Source organism: Miniopterus schreibersii, assembly GCF_964146895.1.
Source record: "Miniopterus schreibersii genome assembly, chromosome: 11".
NCBI lineage: Eukaryota > Metazoa > Chordata > Mammalia > Chiroptera > Miniopteridae > Miniopterus > Miniopterus schreibersii.
This window is the reverse complement of record NC_138111.1, coordinates 9,777,238-9,798,524: the sequence shown is the minus strand read 5'-3', so window position 1 is coordinate 9,798,524 and position 21,287 is coordinate 9,777,238. Positions and strand designations below refer to the sequence as shown.

Sequence of the window (21,287 nt, the reverse complement as noted above, 5' to 3'; positions counted from 1 at the left end):
TGGATCTAACCCACTCCTTTTACAAAGTGCTTAGGGAGCCTGGCCCATGCTCAGAGTGAGTTAGAAGGGCTTGGGATGGGAATTCAGGTTTTCTGATTCCTAGTCCAATATTCTAATTCAGGAAGACAGTAGCTTTTTAGGTGCACCCAATTCTGAAGTTCAAAGACTAAGGAAGCCTCACCACTTGTTCCATTTCCTTACACTGCCAATCAGAACCAGCAACTGTGTTCCCACGACAATGATCTGGGCAGGCATATTTGTGGTGTTCCAATCACCAAAAAGGCGGATCCAGATTTCAGGATTCCTGCCCATCTAAAAAGGTTACTTAAAACGTCCTAGATTAAAAACATGCCACTCAAGAATGCAAGATAAACACTCAAATGATCCTTTAGTGTTTTTTAGAAGTACTACTCAGAAGTTTCAGAGCTCAAATGACAATGACCAGTATTGGGGAGAGGGGTTAAAAAGAGCTATGTTACTTCTGCAGTTCATTCTTTTACTTCCTGAGAAGTAACCAAGTTCACATTATAAACAGAACTACTGCAAAGGGTTCCTGTTCTACTGCTTAGATTCCAGTTGCATCATTGCTTTAACACTATCAGCCTTCACTGCTTTAACCATCTTAATCTGTAAAATAAACACAAGAAGCAGACAACAACCTTATCCCCAGTTCAACAGAGGAATACTTTACCAACAAAAATTAGAGTTACATATAATACCTCTATCTTATTTCCTTCTTTTCCCTCCCCTAGAGCTTTAAACAATAGTCAAATCATCTTCAGTTAACAAAAGGGCCTAAGCAACCCAGACAGTTCATAGCTAATACAGCATTTTTACCTTTCTGGAAACTATCTATGAAAGGCAAGAACCATTGCTGGGCTCTCTGGGTCACAGGTGAGGGGGGAGGGCACACGGGTCCTAGGAGAGTAAGTTAAGGACTAAGGGGACAAAGATGAGTTCCATTACTTAACCTAACAAACAATGAATAAGAACCCATTATGGGTAAGAAGGCATAGTGCTCTGTGACACAGGAGACACCAAGACGAATAAAACAATCCCTGTCCTTGAGGAGCTTATTATTTAGAATTACCCAAATTATAACAAAAAACGTAACAAGTGCCAAGAGGTTCGAAGTTCTCTGGGAGGGAGATACCAATCACTTCAATTTCGTGCTAACAGATTAAAACATTCAGGTAAGGGACACCTGTTGTACTAACCTGGTTGAGAGAAGCCTGGAGTGAAAGAATTCCAGTGAGATCTATGAAACAGACGCTACCCTGGGACATTATCTGCTTATCCACACTTTGGCTAAGCCAGACCTATCTGGAAATTGTTTCAAGAATTCACGAGGTTAACCAGAGAAATACTTATATATATATAAGATACAGAGAGGGCGGGAACAAGAGGCAGAGAAGTCAGCAACAACTGATGTTGACTTAGGGTCTGTGGCAGGAAGAGTAGGCAAAACCCAGGCCAAGGTTGGGGATGGGAATTTTCAGCTTCTAAAGCTTCCTCCTTTCCATCACCCAGCCCCAGAATATCCCAGCTCCCCTGCACCTCACCTGCATAGGTGGACTCTAGAGAGACTTTTCTCAAGATGTATCACAGTCTAGCAATAACCACTCCGTGAGGGCACACAGTGCATAAGGGTTGATAAGGTACTTGCCTCAGCTCCTACCCTTTACTCTGTGTGACCTCAGACGAGTCATTCAAGTGCTTAGTTCCTTCTTTTCCTACCTGTAAATTCTGGGATTATGAGGAGACTGGGATTGAATTCGATGACCTCTGAGGTCCAAAAGCTTCTTGACCAGCAGACACACATAAGCACTGGACAAACAGCCCGTTGTAAAAATAGCGAGGTCGGCCACAGGGGACAAACGGTAGGGGCGCCCAGGCCTGTTTTATAGACGGGGAAACTGAGGCACCGAACATCTTGTCTCAAGGTCACTCCAGCTATGTCACTGTTGAGGCCGGGGCGAAAGCTCCCATCCGTAGACTGCCAATCCCGGGCCCTTTCTCCTTTCGCCGCGCGGAGAACACTGGCGTGCAGAGTCCTTGTCCCGGAGGGGAAAGGACTGTGCTCGTGCCAGGATTGAGAGAGGGCGAAGGAGGCCTTACCTTCCCAGACCGAGTCCCGCCACCGGCACCTACCTTTCAGGACCTTTACCCGTCGCCCCCTCACGACTCTGCCGAAGCCCCCTCCACTTCGACCGGCTCTACGTGTCCAGGATCGCCACCGAGGCTGCGGAGGCGGGCGATTCCCGCCCCTGCCCCGCCCCCTGCCTCATTGACCAATCCCTGCCCTGGACATCGGAGCTCCCGCGGATTTGGCCGCCTCTGAGGGCGGGAGGAACCTTAGGTGACGCCGCGCTCGTGACACCACGCTTACGCTCCCGCGGTCCTCTCCGTTTGTCTTTGCCCCGCCTCCCCCAGAGCCTAGAGTCTCCTCTGGCGGAGGGAGGCAACCGCGCGAGAGTTCGTCCTGCCGGAAAGCAGCACTTCGCCGCGGCATTTCACGACGTCGGCGGCTAAAGGTTCCTGCAAACTCTCGTCTTCCTCTCCGCCGCCGGGCGAAAGCCAGCACGATGTTTGGTGCGGGCGACGAGGACGACACCGACTTCCTCTCGCCTAGCGGCGGGTGAGTGACTGTGAAGAGCGGGACGGAGGGCGTGGCTGAGGAAGCCAAGCTAATCGTTGGAGAAACTCTCTTATCAGACCTCTTGCCGACTTCCGAGTCCAGACCCTGGCCGCTGCCCGGTGCTCCGCACACTGGTCTTAGAATCCTGGCCGAGCTCGGAGCCGCCGAGCCTGTCCGCCTGCGTTCTGGGCCTGGCATCTCTCCTGACACGCAGTATGGCCCTGGGGTGCGCCTTTTGCTTGCCGGGTCACAGTTTTTCCTGTGAAATGCGGGTGATTGCCGAGGAGAATACCTGCCTCCAGAGTTTTTATAGAAGTCATTAGGGGCCAATATAAGACTTTCTGTTCTCGGTGGACAAGGCGGTGACACTTAAAATTGGCCCTGGTGAGGCAGCCCCAGCATCCTTCAAGGCCCAACTGGGATGTCACCTTTTTGGTGCTTTCCTTTCTCCCACAGCCCCAGGCAGAAATAATTACTTTCTCTTCCGTATTCCCACAGCTAGGCGAGATTACCTCTATCCTTGCACACCGAACCTGCTAGATTTTGAACCCTGACAGGACAGGAACCTCTTATATTGTTCATCTCTGCCTAGCGTTCAGCACAGTACCTGGAACATAGTGAGTGCTCAGGAAGTGCCTGTTGAATGAATAATAGTTGTGAAATTGCACTCTAAAGCTTAAAACCAATCTAAGAGACTGTGGTCACTATCCCCTGCCCCCAGTCATTGTACATACTGGCCTGGGGTACAGTTAGTTCTTCAAGGGCAGCTCTTTGTCTCTTCCAGAATTCAGTTTCACCATTTCCCTTGTGTCAGTAGACAGCTTGACTCCCTTCAAACTTGTGAGGTGCCAAATTCTGATCCTTGCAGAGCCTTTCTTTGAACATTTTAAAACAAATTTAAGAATATGTTGAAGAATGATGAATACACCAACATATACTCCTCATTCTACTAAATGCTAAGAGGTTGCACAGATGATTAAGCTGCTGTGCCTGCCCTCAAGTTGCTTCCAGTCCCGGTGGAGATTCAATACATAAAATGACACTGGCTTTCTTTTGACTTACACTGTGACTAACTCTGTGTTACCTATCCTTAAGTCCTCTACCTACCCACTTTAGATGGCCTTTTTTCGGTTAGTTCCACTTTGGGTTCTTTCAGTTGCTCAGTTATTTTAGAGTTAAGCTGTGCTTTGGTTCATTTTTTTCCCTATTCCACCCAGAACATTCACTCAAATGTCCACACAATCCAGCCTGCTGCTGTTGACTGTGTAGTAAGCCTTTTGAATTAATGTTTTTTTCATACAAACCTGTTTTGTATATGGCTGTGCCTTGTGAAAGTTTACAAGATATACTTTAAATTCACATTCTTCCTTAGGTGAAAGTATTTGGGGATGTCTGTAAATGAATGTTAGGGCTTTCAACTTTCATGCAACAAGCGGTCCACTGCTGACTGAAAATTACAGGGTGAAAAAGAACAGTCATGTGCTCTTTTCCAGACTCCTGGCCTGAGATAAGTTCTTGGTGGCTCAGCTATGCTGCTTTCCTGAGCAGGCTCATAAGACCTGAAATGCTTTAATTCTAGGCATATGACTGTGCTCTTAAACATAGACAACAGCTCACTGAATGGTAAAAGGCTTAGTTAACAAAGTTATACAGATACCTTATTTTTTGTTCCCAGTAATAACCAGGAAAGCCAAATCAGATTTAAGACTGAGGATATAGAAAGTTTCAACAATATTTTTTGATTGACCTATTCCTTCTTTGGTTCCTCTAAGGAAGTAGAACATGTGACAGTGAGCACTGCTGCTGCTTTTCGCTTCCCGTTTTAGAACGAATTTACTGTAAATATGCTTGCTTATTAATTTTTAAGTATCTTGACTTAAGTATATGACTTACTTGATTCCATTTAGAATATTCAAGCCTAATAGAAAAGGGAGTATTAGTGCCTAGGATGGCTCTCTTAGATGACTGAAAATCTGTGTTCCAGGTTTCCAGGCCTCTTAAAGTCCATGGTTAACTTAGAAGTAGTAATCAGAAAGTTTGTTGGTGGTTTTTTTCCTTCTCCTTTTTTTTTTGGTTTTAGCCCTTTCCCCATTATTATGACTTTGAAATAAAGAAATATGTAAATGCCTGCTAAGTATATGGTACTTGGCTTCAGCTAATACAGACAGGAATAAGGCAAAGTTCCTGCCCCTAAGAAACTTCCAATTAAGTAATAGAGTAAAATCAATCCAGTATTAATAATCACAAAGCATTTTAAGGGCCAGCTATGTATATACTTGTGTTTTGGAGTATATAAAAGGTACATGAAGGCAAATCTGATTAGCATAGTAATGCTAAATCACCAGTATAAAGGTAGAAAAAGATAAGCCTGGAGCTGATCATCAAAAATTATTTTTAAGTTACATAAAAGACAAAGAAAAGCCTAGATTCTAATGTTGATTCTGCCCTGGTTAGGAGTGTTACTTTGGACAAGTCACTTCTCATCCTTGGCTCTCCATACCTCATTTGGTCAAATAATAGGGTTTTTCCCAGATTATTTGAGACCTTTCCAAGTTCTGAAGTTTTGTATTCTTGTTAATATCAGCTTATAGTTACAGGTCAGTTTGTGCATTGATTGAGCATTCTTTCTTTTCTACCGGGATATCTGAATTGAATAGACATTTTAAGGTAATTGGATGTGTGCAGATGTATATATAAAATAATATATGGCATACTTAGTGCCAGGCACTGTACATCCTTCTAAGTAATACATATACATTATCATATTTACTTCTCCCTATAACTCTATGAGGTAGTTTTTACCGTTATACCCATTTTACAAATAGGAAATTAAGGATCAGAGAGGTAAATTGCCCAAGGCCACCCAGCTAAAAAGTAAAAGAGCAAAGAAGTACTTTAACTACAAAAAGAACTCTGTTTATTAAAATATATTAATGTAGCGTAAATGCATGTATTACTTATTTTGATGAGAAAAGGAGTATAAAACTAAGGTTAGATAAAGACTTTGGTAATTAAGTACATTGGCTAACATTTCTTTTTAAAATGTAATTAAGCCCCGCCAGTGTGGCTCAGCTGTTGAGCATCAACCTATGCACCAGGAAGTCCCGGTTCCAGTCTGGTCAGGGCACATGCTGGTTTCTGAGCTCAGTCCCTGGTGTGGGGTGTGCAGGAGCCGATTGATGTTGATGTCGATGTTTCTATATCTCTCTCCCTCTCTATCTCCCTTCCTCTCTCTCTAAAAAGTCAATAACAACATAGTTTTGAAAAATGTAATTAATGCTGTAATGACTTCCCCATGAATTATAAATGTAGAGACTCAAGTCCAGAGTTAGCAAGCCCATTCTTGCTAAGATGTGTACATTTGAGAACACTTTAGAAGTAGAAAAATATAGTAATTTATAAGATGTTTATTTATTTATTTATTTATTTATTTATTTTTAAAATATATCTTTATTGATTTCAGAGAGAGGAAAGGAGAGGGAGAGAGAGAGATAGAAACATCAATGATGAGAGAGTCATTGATCAAGCCCACAACCAGGCATGTGCCCTCACCGGGAATTGAACCCTGATCGCCTGGATCCTAGGTCAACTCTCAACCACTGAGCCATGCCCGGCTGGGCAGGTGTTTATTTTAAAATATTAATAGAAAATAGAATTAACCTGAAAGATAATTGGGTTGACTTGGCTTTAGGATTGATTTTGCAGTTATTAATTGGCTAGCCTTTAGAACCTCTGTGAAAATATTGTTTACCTATGACACTTGTTTTTCCCTTGAAAAAAATATACCTGCAAAATTAAAATAGCAAATCCAATACCTGTAGTTTACTGACGCTAACAAGGACATTCATTTCTTATCAAGTACCTGTGTATAAGCTATTACATCGTAACTAGGATCTAAACTTCGTAAGTTTCCTGCTATGTTAAAGGCACTGCCCAGCTCTTTCAGAACCATATTCTTTTAAGGAATCTGCCCAGATGGCCTTGGATAAAAGGAGAAATTCTTGGTCTCTTCTAAGTTTTATTGGTATTTGTTGATGTCTTATTTACATTAGCACTACTCTCTACACTCACAATCTCCTTTAAATCTCTTAGTCCTTTTAAGTAGGCATTGTTGGCCCCACTTACAGGAAACTGAAAGGAAACTAATAGTGCACTACCTTGAGAAAACAAGGTAATGGCTTCAAATCATATTATATTCATTCTGTAAATTGCTGGTATATATTATACATTAAAATTATTGGAAAAAAGGCCAAAACATTTGTTGGAAAGTTTTAATATTTACTTCACCTAAACTAAGGATGCCTTTGGAGAAGAGGAGCTCAGAGCTAGTCTACACTTTGAGTTCATTTATTGAGCCTCTTACATACCAGACCCTAGGCAAAATATACAGTCAAGTGGTGATTATAATAAATAGTTACCATGTTATATGATAAATGATTGAATAAATTTTTTTCGTCTCTGGGGAGTATAATTCCATATAACGCTTCTGTATAACAGATACTATATATCTATTATATATATCTGTTATAAGATATTGTATATCTTATAGTTTGAAATTAAATATTATGTAATATCTGATTTCCCTGTTGAGAGTGTATAAGCTCCTTGAAGATAGAATCCAGTTTTGGTCACCAATGTATACCCAGCACTCAGCACTGTGTCTGACACATATTTCTTGAATGTATAAAGTACTATAGGAGCTCCTAGGAAGATAATCTAACCTAAACTTAGAGATTGGGGCAGCTTCCGGGGGAAAGGAGGAACAGGAAAAATGTTTTAGGCAGAAGGAACAGCATGTTCAAAGGCGGGAGATCAGAAAGATCTTGCCTTATTTAAGGAACTAAAAGTTCCTCGGTGTGACTGTTGAACACAATTGGATTGGAGAAATGGCCAGATAGGAAGATGGGGGGAAATGGAAAGGTTAAGTCTTGAAGGGCCTTGTAAAGCTGTCTTGTGGAGTTTGGGTTTTTGGTAATATTAAGGTGTCCTTGAGGGTTTTAAGGAGGAAAGAGACTTGGTCAAATTTGTTTTTTCAAAAGATTACTGTGGATGCAATGGAGAGAATGTATAAGAAGCAGGCAAGCCCAAGGCAGGGAGATGAGTAAGGAGGTGGTTGTAGTAATTCTAGCTAGGTAGGTGTGATGGTGGCCTGAAGTGGCAGTGAGGATGGGGAGAAGTGAATGGGTTCAAGAAATGTTTAGCAAGTAAAATTAAGTGGACTCAGGAATTGGTTATGAACACCAGGGGTAAAAGAGTCAAGGATGATCCCCAGATTTCAGTTTGGTTGTGGGTGTTTGCAGAAATGAGTAGTAGTGTGCCCTTTGCTGGAAACTGATGAAGGAAAGCCTAAGGTAAGCTCTTCTGCCCCATGTGAACACCACTCTCAAAAACTGCCCAGCGCCCTCTGCGAAGGTACTGTCTAGTGTTTTGGTGAGAAGGAATTGCTACTTTTCACTTCTTTCACCTTGCTGGATTAGATATATGGTGACAGTGAATTTTTCCCAGCTAGACAAAAATAGTAGACCTGAAATTGTTATCCTTAGAAAGTCCTACTTACAAGGTTCGCACTTGGCTGACATCTAGGAATTTTATTGGTAAACAGTTCCTCACCCTGATATAAGGCTTTTCATAAATGATAGGAGTGGCTCACTTGTCTAAACTGTTTGTACAAACAATATGATTCATGAACCTTGGCTTCCTTCTAGAATTCTAGAATTTTGGTACATGCTAGAGGGTTTCTGTTTATCAGCCCCCAGAGACTCAAAGCCTGGGGAATTAAGTCTCTAATGAGCTTCCCTGGTAGACCACACTTCACACATGTTGGTACAACTCATTGCTGGGGGATTTAAACATGTCCTGTGTCACTCCACTGGGAGAGGACTCTTGGAAGCTTGCTTCTAGTTTCCTCTGGACTTTGCCCCAGTAAGCCTTTTCCTTTTGCTGATATTGCTGTGTATCCTTTTACTGTAATAGATCTTAGCCATGAGTACAACTATACGCTGAGTCTAGGAGTCCTTATAGTAAATCACTGAACCTGGAGGCAGTCTTGGTGACACGGACACAAAATGTCACTCATCAAGAGAGGAAGCACAGATTTTGCTGGGCAGTTGGGATTGGAAGATGTGAGTTCTGGTTTGGACATGTAATGTTGCACTTGTGTTGCCTGTGGGATATCTGTGTTGTCTAGCACTCAGGAACAAATTCTGGGCTGAGGATACAGATTTGAGCATTATCAGCATTTGGATAGCGCTTGATACCAAGGTAAATAAATTACCTTGCCACGGCAAAGAGAGTATAAAATCTTGGGGGCATGGACATTTAAAGGTTGAGCAGAGAAGGAAGAGTCCAAGAAGTTAAATGAATACCCAGAGAGATGGGAAGACAAGAAAGGGATCCCTTGAGCACATATTGAGGTCTTATTTGGGCTAGTCCCTCTTCCCAACCCACAGGTATCCCCACACAAGTCAAGGGAAGATTTTGTTTGAAGAACAAAATAGTTGACAGTGTAAAAAGTCAGCATGAAGGCCAAATTAGATAAAGACTAGTAAATTATGTTTAGTAACTAAGGTTGTTGGTGACCTTTAGCAAGAGCAGTTTCAGCGGAATGCTTGGGGCATAAGAGTCACTGCAAGCGATGATGAAGGAATGGTTCTGCCTGTTAGGCGAAATGGTAGATGGGACCATGTTTGATAGTGTAACTTCATAGGACAGTTTTATTTCAATTTACTTTATTCCCAAACTAGTAAAAAGTAGGAAACTGTGACTTGCTAAAGGCAAGAATTTACAGTTTGAAGAGACCATAGAGAGCATCTGGACCAATCACCTCAATTTATAGATGTGGAACTGAGGTCCAGAAAGAAGAAACGCCTTGACTAAAGTCTTAATGGACGAATAAGGTCATCTGATGCTGTTCCAATCAGAAATACAGTCTTGATTTCAAAGTCACTTAGCTTTCACTTCTAGTATTGAATGGTGGGATATACAGTCAAGGAGGTATATATTCAAGGTTGGAGGTGAGCAGCATTTATAATGATGCTAGGTTTGAGATATGTCAAATGAAATGTCATTTTCATTTTCTACTGACAGTGCCAGATTGGCCTCTCTCTTTGGACGAGATCAGACAACTGCTGACCATGGAAATGAATTCTTCCAGTACACAGCCCCAAAGCAGCCTAAGAAAAGCCAGGGAACAACAGTAACAGGTAAGTTAAGAGGTTAGGATTGGCCCCTATCAAGTTAGTTGAAAGGATAAACAGCCTTCCAAAAGTGATATGCCAGGTTATTCATCCTTGGTCAGTCTGCCTGCCTCTCTAAGCTCTGAGATATGAATTCTGGCGGCTTGATAATGTGCCCTTTGTTAGAAACTGATGAAGGAAGGTCGCAGGTAAGCTTTTCTGCCCCATGTGGACACCACTTTCAAAAACTCTGCTGAGGGTCTTCTAAGTAGGTATTGTGCAGTGTTTGGTGAGAAGGAAGAGCTGCTTTTCACTTCTTTCACCTTGCTGGGTTAGATGTATGGTGACTGAATTTTTCCCAGCTAGACAGTGCCACTCAGTGCAGGTACAGGGGATCCTGTACCTTTCATCATGATGGACACAAAAGAAAATCGAGTGAACATTTGTTGATGAAAGAAGGGAAGGGGACTAATATTTCTAAAATGCATGCTATGTGTCTGGTCTCAGGTGCTTTACATAGATTTTTTTTTTTTTAACCCTCACTCGAGGATACGTACCTATTGATTTCAGAGACCAGGGAAGGGGGAGGAGAGAGAGAGGGAGAGAGGAACATCGACTGGTTGCCTTCCGTATGCACCCCAACTGGGGATTGAACCTGCAACCTGGATATGTGCCCTGACAGGTAATCAAACCCGATACCTCTTGGTGTATGGGATGATGCTCCAACAAATTGAGCCACACCAGCAAGTTCAGATTTTCTTATTTAATTCTCACAATTCTGTGAAATAGGTGAGACTACTACCATTTTAGACTCTCAGAGAGGTTTAGGGACTTGATCAAGGTTATATAGCAGTAAGTGACAGAACTGAAGTTTGAACCCTGATCTGATTCACTTCAAAGGTTTTCTTGCCTCCTACACTCGTTGTCTTGTGTAAGAACCTGAAGAGGAGTAAGGGATTGATAGAAACAGCCCTGAGCTACCAGCTCTGAACAGATGGTGAGGGACATGAAGTTCAATGTTTGTTGAATAAAGATGAAAGTATTGCCGGCCTTTTACATGCTAGCCACAACACTGAGGGTGTTATTAAGCTATTTAGAGTTGAATAGTATGTGCGTTTACCAAATGGCCCATGAAATTGTAAGATATTTACTGTTGGCCCTTTACAGAAAATGCTTGCTGACCTCTACTCTAAATCTTACCTGTCACTTTGGCAGCTTTGCTGTGGATTGTTGGTCCTATTCTCCCACCCCTAACCTGGCAGATTCTTAGTAGGCTGTGCCTTTACCTTTCCTCTGGCACATCTCTTCATCAGCTGTGTTCTTCTGAGGCCCCAGCTAGTGAAGTAACGTGATTTTTTTAAAATCAGGAAACAACAACTATGAGTTAATTATATTTTCAGAGAATAATTATAGAGGCATTTGAACTTAAAAATAACCTATACAATCTTATATAGGCATTTACAAATAAAAAGCAAAGTAGCAATATAGGAGACCCTTCTGTTTGAGGGCTATTTATATAAGAAGTCTTTGTGGGGAAGATGGCTATAGCATAGTTCTTGAATCTCTTCAGATTTCAATATAAAGACAGAGCAGCTAGATATAAAATACAAACCTATGGGTAACATTTACAACAAAACCAATTGAAGAGGTATCCTCGTGAACCCCCACATGTAAGCAGGTATGAACAGACCACTAACAACCACAAGGCTTGCATGGTATCAGCATTTGCATGGGAGCAAACAGGGATGCAGTGGGAGAATATCTGAGTCTGAGAATGGGAGAACCCCAAAATAGCTGGTAGATGTCCATGGAAAATAGGGTAGGCCAAGCTAAAACTGGAGAGTGTTTTGCCCACTCTACTTGTGGGTAAGTACAGGGGTTGATGATTGGGACTAAAAGAACTGGAGCACTCTTGCTTCTGTGAACTTGTGAAACTCACCCGCTATGCTGACCTTCCAGGACAGGTCCCCACACTGAGAAGAATCTTCTGGGGATGGAATTAAAATTAGGGAGAATAGCGATATTAGAAGGGAAGGAGAGAAGATCCAGGTAAGAGTAAGGATAGAGACAGAGTCAGGAAGTCTCGGGAGGAAGCCACCCTATTTTTGAATTTAACTTTATACGAAAAGAACAGAAGTGGGAGCTCTGTGAAGTTAGGAAAGCCACCCTGAACCTCCTAAGAGTTCAGAAAACAAATTTCACATAAAAATGAGCAATGGAAGAGTGTCAGTCAAACTCCATGCAAAATTATTATAAGAACAAAGAGAGCAAAGAACAGAATAACATCTCTACAGACAGTGAGAGCTCTCTTCTGTGAGAATGTTTCTTACCGAGCAGATCAAAGCTACAACCACTTAGTTAACGTTAAGAAAATAACATAAGACATGAGATGAGAACATAAATGCAAGTTAACAGATTATGCCTCAAGAGAAATAGAAGGTTAACAGGAGGGACTTTTTAAAGTAAAAAATTAGGAGGCTTCAAAAGAAAGTGACAAATATTGACACTAACAAAGATTCAACATATGGTGTAAAATAAATATATATTCATTCCCAAATAGTGGGGAGAAAAGAACAGACACTAAAAACAAAAAAACTTTGCTCAAAAGAAAAAAAAAAGATTTGAAACTATGTACTATTAAAAAAAATCCTTGTGAGTTGGGAACTCAAGAATCTGTGCAGTGCTGATTTTGGAGAGGAAGAAATGCAAAGCCAAAGAGAAGATCATATGATTGTGAGCACCTGACTCATTTACCCCTCCAGCAAATCCGCAACCTTTCATTTCCAGGACATGAGATAGGGAGATAAGAGTGTACTGGGAGAGGTTAAACCCTGCAGAAGGAGGATGCTGGGCCGACCTCAGGGAGACAGTTTTTCGCAGTGTTTCAGACTTGTCCTAATTACCTAACGCTGGCCTTAGTTACTTTTTTCCTGTCATACACTGCTTATCAGGAGAAAAGTTTTATTATAGTATTACATATAGCTGGAAAGTGCTGATTGGATTAACAAACTGGGTACAGGTTTTTACTAAATACTAAGGAAAATATGAACACCGGACTAGGAAAATAAGCAAACAACATGAATGAATAGTTCATCAAAACAAGACAAAGCAAATAGTATAAATCTATAGAAAATGTTAAATTTCAGCTTCCTGTAATCAATAAATGCAAATGAAAGCAACAGTGAGATGGCGTTTCCCTTTCCCTACTGCCTCCTTCCCATTGGTAATGATTTTAAAAGATAATTTCCTCTTATTAGCAGGGATGCAAAGCTGGCAGACTCATACTGCTGGTGGGAATGTAAACTGGTATGGCATTTCTCAAGGGCTTTTGGGCAGGATGTAACAAAATCTTAAAGTTTTTTACACTCCTTCACCTCACAGTTCCATTTTTAGAAATTTCTTTTAGGAAAGTAATTAGAGGTACACATAAAAATGTATATTTTAAGGATGTTTACCATAACATTATAATAGAGAAAAATTGGCAACAGCTCAAAGAAATGTCAAACAATAGGAAATTGGATACATGTTGGTAGAGTCTTAATATAGTATTTAGTATATCCACTAAAAAACATTTTTAGGACTATTTTGTCTGTTTTTGACACTGTTTTGAAGAATAAAAGGAAATACCTATACTAACTGAGAAAAGGAAGTTGTCAAATTACATCATGAATTTTGTTCAAAAAAGATAATGCTGCAGAGTTTATGTGTATAGACAAAGGACTAGGAATAAATACATCCAATTATTAGCATTTATTTTTGGGTGGTGAGATTACAGGCCATTTTTATTTTCTTTGTGTGTTTCTGTATTTATTAAGTTTTCTACAATGTACATGTACTCTACAATCAGGAAAAAAAAAGCGTCAATACAAAATTTAAAAACAATTTAATTGAGTAAATTTTAAAAGATCTTACTGGCTTTATTCAGCAGTTCCTGGACCTGGCAGTATCCAGTCTAGTGAACTGAAAAGATCTCCAAGAAGTTGTACAAAATGAAAGACTTTTATAAGCAGAAGGGAGCAGCAACAAAGAAGTTATATGGGGTGAAAAAGCAGGTTGGGTATGGCAAGATAACTTTCCTTTAGGGGATGAGGGCCAGGTCTGTTAGGCAGATTACCTAACTAGTGCTGATCGGGCAGTTCCTGATTGACCGGTTTAAACTTCATTTCTGAGAGAGCCAAAACTTTAATTATAATTAAGTCTCAGTGTGGTGATGTGGAACTTAGCATAAGTGACTTTATTTGGGGCCTGTTGTCTTATTTTTATCAACACAAAGTAAAACTAAATCAAACAAGGATGCTTTTGAAAATAAGTTTTTGGTTGCTATGTCCATTCTAATGTTCTCACTACTGTTCCATCTACACATGAATGTGGTAAGTGTACATATGCAATTTACTCTAAATATACTGGTTTTTTGGGGGTGTGTGTGTGTGTGTGTTCAAAATATATTTTTATTGATTTCAGAGAGAGGAAGGGGGAGAGAGAGAGAGAAACATCAAAGATGAGAGTCATTGATTGGCTGCCTCCTGCACGCCCCATACTGGGAATCGAGCCTGCAACCCTGGCATGTGCCCTGACCAGGAATCAAACCTCAATCTCCTGGATCATAGGTTGATGGTCAACTGCTGAGCCATGCCAGCCAGGCTGAATATATTGTTTTAAAACACTAGAGTTATTCTGTAACCACTGTGAAAGGTAAGTAACGGCTGTGACCTGAATATCATAAAATTTCTACTCCAGAAGTAAGAGAAGGGGAAATAACTTTATTTTTATTTATTATAGCTGTCCAAATATTGAAAGGGGAAAAGAAAGTAGATGGACTATGACCTTGTTTTCTAAGTAATGTTTCTTGTCCAGTCCAAAGACTTGTTTGGATGGAGTCGGAGTCCTAGGCTCTAGTCCTAGACTTGCTACTATCATTGAGTAAAACCCTGGGGTGCGTAGAGCCTCAGTTTCCTCATCCCCAGATGAAATCATAGGTCTGCTTTATGTGGATATTGGTCAAATAAGCATTTTAACACTATAAGGCATAAAGGAGAATTTGAATAAACTTTAATGGTTAAAAAATCAGTTTTATGCAAGAAATGAGTAACAGACGACTTCGTTTTCTTCCTCATCTTCAGGAAATCAGGCCACACCAAAAACAGCGCCCACCTCAGCAGGGACTTCTACAGTATTGGTTGCAACAGCAGTCCATGCATATAGATAGTAAGTAGCTGAGAAGGAATGCTTTCTGAGGTTGGGGGCGGGGGGGCGGCATTAAACTCCTGTCTGTTCTCAGTAAGCCTCTGTTCATTGCAAAATGGCCACTCAGCCTTTCCATAGAAAAAGTATCGATAATGCTTTTTAACTTTTCAGTTTTCCAATTTCTCGTAAAACTTCGAAGAGCCATTATCTTGTCTTCTCTTTCTCTGAAGTGCATGTAGCTCAACAACTGCCTTTCCAAGTGCTCAAAGAAAGATACTCTACTGAGATATAAATAGTAGATATTTAAAGAGTAAAGAAGTTGCATAAGAGCTTTAAATTTATGAACTGCTCACCTTTATTCCTTTCTAGAGGCTGAATGACTAGATTTCCCACTTTATGTGGCAGAAAAGAAAGCTGGTTCTGCTTAGTTTAAGGAAGTATTAATACCTGTTGTTGTTGTTGTGTTTGCTTCTGTAGCTCAAATGGTCAATATGTAAAGCAGGGCAAATTTGGTGCTGCAGTCCTGGGAAATCATACGGCCAGAGAGGTGAGATTGCCCCCACATCTCATGTATAATCAAGTGCCCCAAATCATACTCATGAGCTGGGTTCCCTCTGGGCTTGCCTAGTGTCTCATGTATCAGAGAATTAGAATGACTGTTGAATGTGAATTTTTAATTTTACGTATATAATAACATTTATAGTCGCATTTTGCTTACCATTGAACATTAAAACAAATCCAGCCACTCAAAATCTTTAAGTTTAATTTTTGTGATATGGACCTGGATTAAGAATTTAGAGTTTTAGAGTAAACCTTTTACCAACGACATCCTTTTGTTGGGTGCTGAACAACACTTGGTGTACTACTTAGAGCAACACGTCTTTGTACCTGCATTAATGACCAGTGTTTATCCTTTGAAAATTTGATGAGATGGACAACTGGTCACACAGTAAAATACTGGTTTGGGTTGGAAAAAAGATAGGGCTAGAAGCCCTAAGACTGACTGACTTGTGTGCGTTATATCTAGCTTCAAATTCTGCTCCAGAAGGTTTTGAACATTGTTGAAATAAGCATAAGAAATTAAAGAATTTCAGAGATCCAGAGAGCATGGATTCCATACTCCTCAGAGACTCTGAGACACAGAAATAAAATGACCTTTTTAGGGTAACTTATATAATAGACAACACTCATTTGTATTAAAACAAACAACTTAATTATGGAAGTTTGGAAACATAAAAATAGTGGGATGAGACAAATGAACCCCTAGATACCCATTACTAGGCCCTAACCATCATTAATCTTGTTTCACCTTAAACCTAGCCAGTCTTCTGTTATGCCATTATTACACCTAAAAAAACCCCAGAATAATTCTTTGATGTCATTTACTACCAGCTAATGTTCAAATTTCCCTGATTTTCTTTTCTTTTTGTTTTTTACAGTTTGTTTTAATCAGTATCTAATAAGGTCCATATATTGCTGTTGGTTACTGTGTCCCTTAAATCTGTTTCATTTTCCCATCTGGAAGTAAATAAAGTCTGGCTGTCCCTCATTTCGTTATGTTAACAGGCATCAGTGATTATAATTTAGATCTATTAATTTGTTAGGGGTTGCCATTTGGATCATAAAAATCTGATATTGGTACTTTACCGCCCTTCACTACCAAATAGGATGTAGGAGGTTTTGGCAGATAACAGTTCTGCTGTAACAATGATAAAAAAGGAGATAAATTGCTAAAACTACATTTTAAAATTCATTGGAGAGCTGTGGAAACGATGAGAACTAGGTAAACAAAATTTCAGAGAGGGAAGAGCTAATGAGGTGTTTCCTTCCCTTGAGACTTTGGCTGATGCTTAAGAGTAGACTAAACATCAGGTATGGCCCAAGCACTGAGACTGCTGGGGCCAAGAGACACGGGCAAAAACTAGAGGAGCTCCAAACGCAAGATTGGTTTTTCCCCCCAGGACACTGCTGAGTTCTGGGATGGTGAGGAAGTCCAGGGGCCGTGCCAGAAAGGCCAAGGGAAACTTCTGCAATGTTGTGGTGCATAGGAGATTAAGTCCAGTTATAAGACTGGAACCTGTAACAAGCATGGGGAGGAGGCTGAAGAACCCAGAGCTGCTGACAGGCGGAACGCTCAGGACTGAGAAGTCAGACCTTCCAGGCCTTCAGTCAAAGCCTAGGAAGACAATGCTTGAGAACAGGGACAGCCCAGAAGTGGAGTGACTCTTAATAAATCTGTGATCCTTCCCTGACCAGCTCAGTCTGTAACTGGTTTGCATTGAGGTGATGAGCCTTCACTGTCTCCTAGCATAGGGTAAGGAAAGACCTTTCTGGTGCAAGATTGTATGTGAGCCCTCATTGTCTCATCCTCCCTTCTGGAGCTGAATTTTAGTCATTTGTCTAACTGTGGTTTTATGTATGTGTTTGTATGTAGTTTGTATGTGTGTGTATTGTAAATATATATGAAACATAAAATTTGCCATTTTAATCATTTAAGTGTATAATTTAGTGACATTAGTTACATTCACAATGTTGAGCAACCATTACCACTATCCTTTTTCATAGCTGCAAACAGAAAATCTATAATCATGAAGCAGTAACTCCCCATTCCTCCTTCCCTTACCCCTGGTAACCTTAATCTACTTCCTGTGTCTATGAATTTGCCTAGTCTAGATATTTCACATAAGTGGAATCATATAATATTTGTTCTTTTGTGTCTGGCTTATTTCACTTAGCATAATGTTTTCAAGATTAATCCATGTTGTAGCATGTATCAGAACTTCATTCTTTTTTATGGCTGAATAATATTTCATTGCATGTATATAACATCTTTTGTTTATCCATTCATCAGTTGATGGACACTTGGTTGTTTCCACCTCTTGGCTATTATAAATAATGGTGTAGTGAACATTGATATACAAGTATATGTTTGATTGCCTGTTTTCAGTTTTTTTGGTATATACTAGGAGTGAAATTGCTGTGTCTTAAGCTAATTCTATATTTAGCTTTTTGAGGAACTGCCAGACTGTTTCCACAGTAGCTGTACCTTTTTACATTCCTATAAGCAGTATATAGGTTCCAATTTCTTCACTACCTTACCAACACTTCATTATTTTTTTGTTTTTTTTATAGCTACTTAGTAGGTGTGAAGTGGTATGTTATTGTGGTTTAATTTGCATTTCCCTAATGACTGATGACATTAAGCCTCTTTTCATGTACCTGTTGGCCATTTGTTTATCTCTTAGTCATCCCTCCTACAAATGAAAACACCAACAAAATAAAGACATTGCTAATTATAGTTAAAGAGTAAGCCCAAAATGAAAAGATTAAAATGGGTAGTGAGAAGATATAATTTAAAATCCAAGCTTTAAAGGATTAGCTGAGCTTTGAGTTTTATGCCTGTATGAAACACAACCCCTGACATCTTACTGCTGATTTTTGTATTGTCTTTTAACTTCTGTTCTCTCGTCCTCTTTCTACTCATCTTTGCTTGAGTACAGTATAGAATTCTTCTTTATATCAGTCAACAACAGCCAGTTACTGTTGCCAGGATTCATCTGAACTTTGAGCTAATGGTAAGACTTCCCATATTAGAATCATTAACTCCCTTGGGATAGGTTTATAGAAGAAACTGGTCTGTGCATACCTGGTGGGAATCAGATCTACTACTTCAGCCCTGGATGTCAGACTGGATATTTTGGAAAGGTCTCTTGGCTGCCTTCTGAGAATGCGGACTGAGGGATGATATATGGAGGTGGGAGGGAAGAAGAGAGTTCCCTAATATCTCTCTTTGGGTCCATGTCCCTTCAGTCTTGAGTTTAGGCAGTCAGATTCATCTGCTGTGCTTTATGTAGTTGACTTGTGCCAACATTTTTCCTTTCCGCAGGTTCGGCCCAATAACTATAGCACCTTTTATGATGACCAGAGACAAAACTGGTCCATCATGTTTGAGTCAGAAAAAGCTGCTGTGGAGTTCAATAAACAGGTAATAATACCACCTTTTTGTGAAAAGCCGAACACTAGTCTGGATTTCCTTTGACTTGGGGAAAGTAGATGGAAAACCCATAATCTGCTTTATTTTGTTAGTGGACAAGCATTAAAAACCCACTAAATTTATCACTTGAGTTTATTGTATTTCAGGGAAATAATAGGAATACTTAATTAAAATTGCTTGAAAATGAGACTTTAAGAGAAAAAGGGTTAAATGTAAACTTACTTCTTTAAAACATTTCCACTTCATAAATTATCTTAAGGAATGAAAACTATCTCTTAAAAAGTGTTATCAAGGAATTTTTAAAGGTTATTACATGATCATTGTAGAAAATTTAGAAAAGCATTTTCAAAGAATCACTCATAATCCTACTACCCAAAATAACCACTATTAACATGTTATTTTTTTCTATACATAATATATATGTAGATATATTTCTTTAAGAGTTTTATATATTGCTTATTTTATTTGACAGTGTATAATGTATCTTTACCCACCTCATGAAAAATTATTTGGAAACATTTTGAAAGCTGAATAATATAAATGTTCCTTAATTTATTTAGTCATTCCCTTGCTTTTAAGCATTTTGATTGTTTTTAGTCTTCAAAATATATGATACTATAGTGAGCATTTTTGTATATAAGTCTGTTCTTTTTTCCCCCCTGATTATTTCCTTAAGCTGGATTTTTGGAAGTAAAGGATTGTGTCAAAGGGTTCAAATATTTTTAGGTTCTGTATACACTGCTTTTCATTCCTGTTAGTTCTCTCACTATACCTGTGCCAACATTTGAAATTATATATTATATAATTTTAGTTTTATTTGTTTTGTAAAAAAATGACATCTCATTGTTTTTCTTGGCATTTATTTGAGTACAATAATGAAACTTTTTTTAAAGAAAATGGGTAGCAGATTTCTAATGTATACTATGTTAAAACATTGACTAAAATGCTATGCCACAAAAAAACCCACCACATTGACTATAGAATACTTATTCATAAAGCTGTTTCTGACTTCTTTGTCTAAGATGTACTAAAATAATGTGGCTAAAACTGTACGTAGTGCAGATATAAATTATGGGAATGCAACACAGTTTTGTAAAGGGCATGTGTTTTTTTGTAGCTTATTGTTGTTACCAGACTGAAGGGGTCTGTTCACCTGCGTGCATCAAAGCCCAATAGCACAGATAGCAGCAAAGAAAGTAAGGGTTTATTAGTTGAGGAAGTGGTACCATGTCCAGAGTCACAGGTTAGCTAGTGCTCAAAGACTGGCTTTCGGATGGCTACTAGGAGGTGAGTTGTATAGGGGACTAAGGGAGTTAGAGTCACGGTCAGGGTTGTGGTCACTACTGATTGGGTAGGAGGTAATTAATCATTGCATCTAGCCGTGATGTCGCTGCTTTTCTGGGTCTGGAACTGAAACAACTGAGGCCTAGATGTTATCTTTAGTTTGATTGAAACTCTTTGTAGTCAATAGATCCAAGGCTTTGTTCCTAAGATTGTTTAATGCTGACCAGAACCTCATTGTCACAAGCGAGGGCGGAGGAGGCAGGTAGGTGTGTGAGGGTGCTGGATGAGGCCAATGTCAATCAAAGGGAAAGAAAGAAAGGAGGAAGTTCATATTAAAGAAATGAAGCGTCTGTGTGGTTACATTGTCTTTAAAAGCGCTTTCTTTATTTTAATTTTTTTTGATGCTCCCTTTCTTGCCTTCGTTCCCAAACACTGAAGCAGTAACTCAGTATGGTAATAATAGCCAACATGTATGTGCACTTACTTTTATTTCCCAAGCACTGTGTCTAGTACTCTGCTTGTACTACCCTAGGAGATATGCACATTTGTTTTTTTTAATCTTCATTTTACAAAAAAACTATGAAATAAGGTTCACAGAGGTTATTTGACCAAGATCACAAGTTAATAAGTGTCAGTTAATAAACCTAGATCTGTACTCAGTCTGACTCCAAAGCCATACTCTTAGACACTTTAATTCCTGGCAATATTACTAACTTTGGAATGGTTTACTTCTAAACATGTCATTTGTTTTGTTAGTGGACACCAACTGTTTGGAAAAGATCATTAGCAAAACTAGAGTGAGTACTTACTGAGCTTAAACTAAGTTCATGCTGCTTTGATTTTGCCTCACAGGTGTGCATTGCCAAGTGCAACAGCACCCCTTCCCTGGATGCAGTGCTTTCGCAGGACCTCGTTGTAACAGAGGGCACTGCTGTGGAAGTTGGAGATTCTTTGGAAGTGGCCTATACCAGCTGGCTCTTTCAGAATCATGCTCTGGGCCAGGTGAGAAAAT

General features: G+C 39.8%; 2 protein-coding genes across 6 annotated transcripts in view; one reads left to right on the top strand and one right to left on the bottom strand.

Moving 5' to 3' along the window:
* The window catches only part of SLC31A1 (solute carrier family 31 member 1), a 29,861-nt gene extending 27,447 nt beyond the window's left edge, over positions 1-2,414 (bottom strand). For 2 of the 4 annotated variants that reach the window (XM_081150659.1, XM_081150658.1), the window contains exon 1: positions 2,119-2,250. The gene's annotated coding sequence lies outside the window, so the exon portion shown is untranslated. The other 2 variants (XM_081150661.1, XM_081150660.1) reach the window with 2 other exon arrangements.
* A 63-nt stretch (positions 2,415-2,477) lies between these two features.
* The window catches only part of FKBP15 (FKBP prolyl isomerase family member 15), a 48,777-nt gene continuing 29,967 nt past the window's right edge, over positions 2,478-21,287 (top strand). For both annotated transcript variants that reach the window (XM_081150649.1, XM_081150648.1), the window contains exons 1-7: positions 2,478-2,638; positions 9,725-9,840; positions 14,934-15,018; positions 15,475-15,544; positions 18,498-18,572; positions 18,884-18,982; positions 21,128-21,277. In XM_081150649.1, coding sequence (XP_081006775.1) covers positions 2,586-2,638; positions 9,725-9,840; positions 14,934-15,018; positions 15,475-15,544; positions 18,498-18,572; positions 18,884-18,982; positions 21,128-21,277 — 648 coding nt within the window. In that variant the 5' untranslated portion in view covers positions 2,478-2,585. The remainder of the gene's footprint in view (positions 2,639-9,724; positions 9,841-14,933; positions 15,019-15,474; positions 15,545-18,497; positions 18,573-18,883; positions 18,983-21,127; positions 21,278-21,287) is intronic.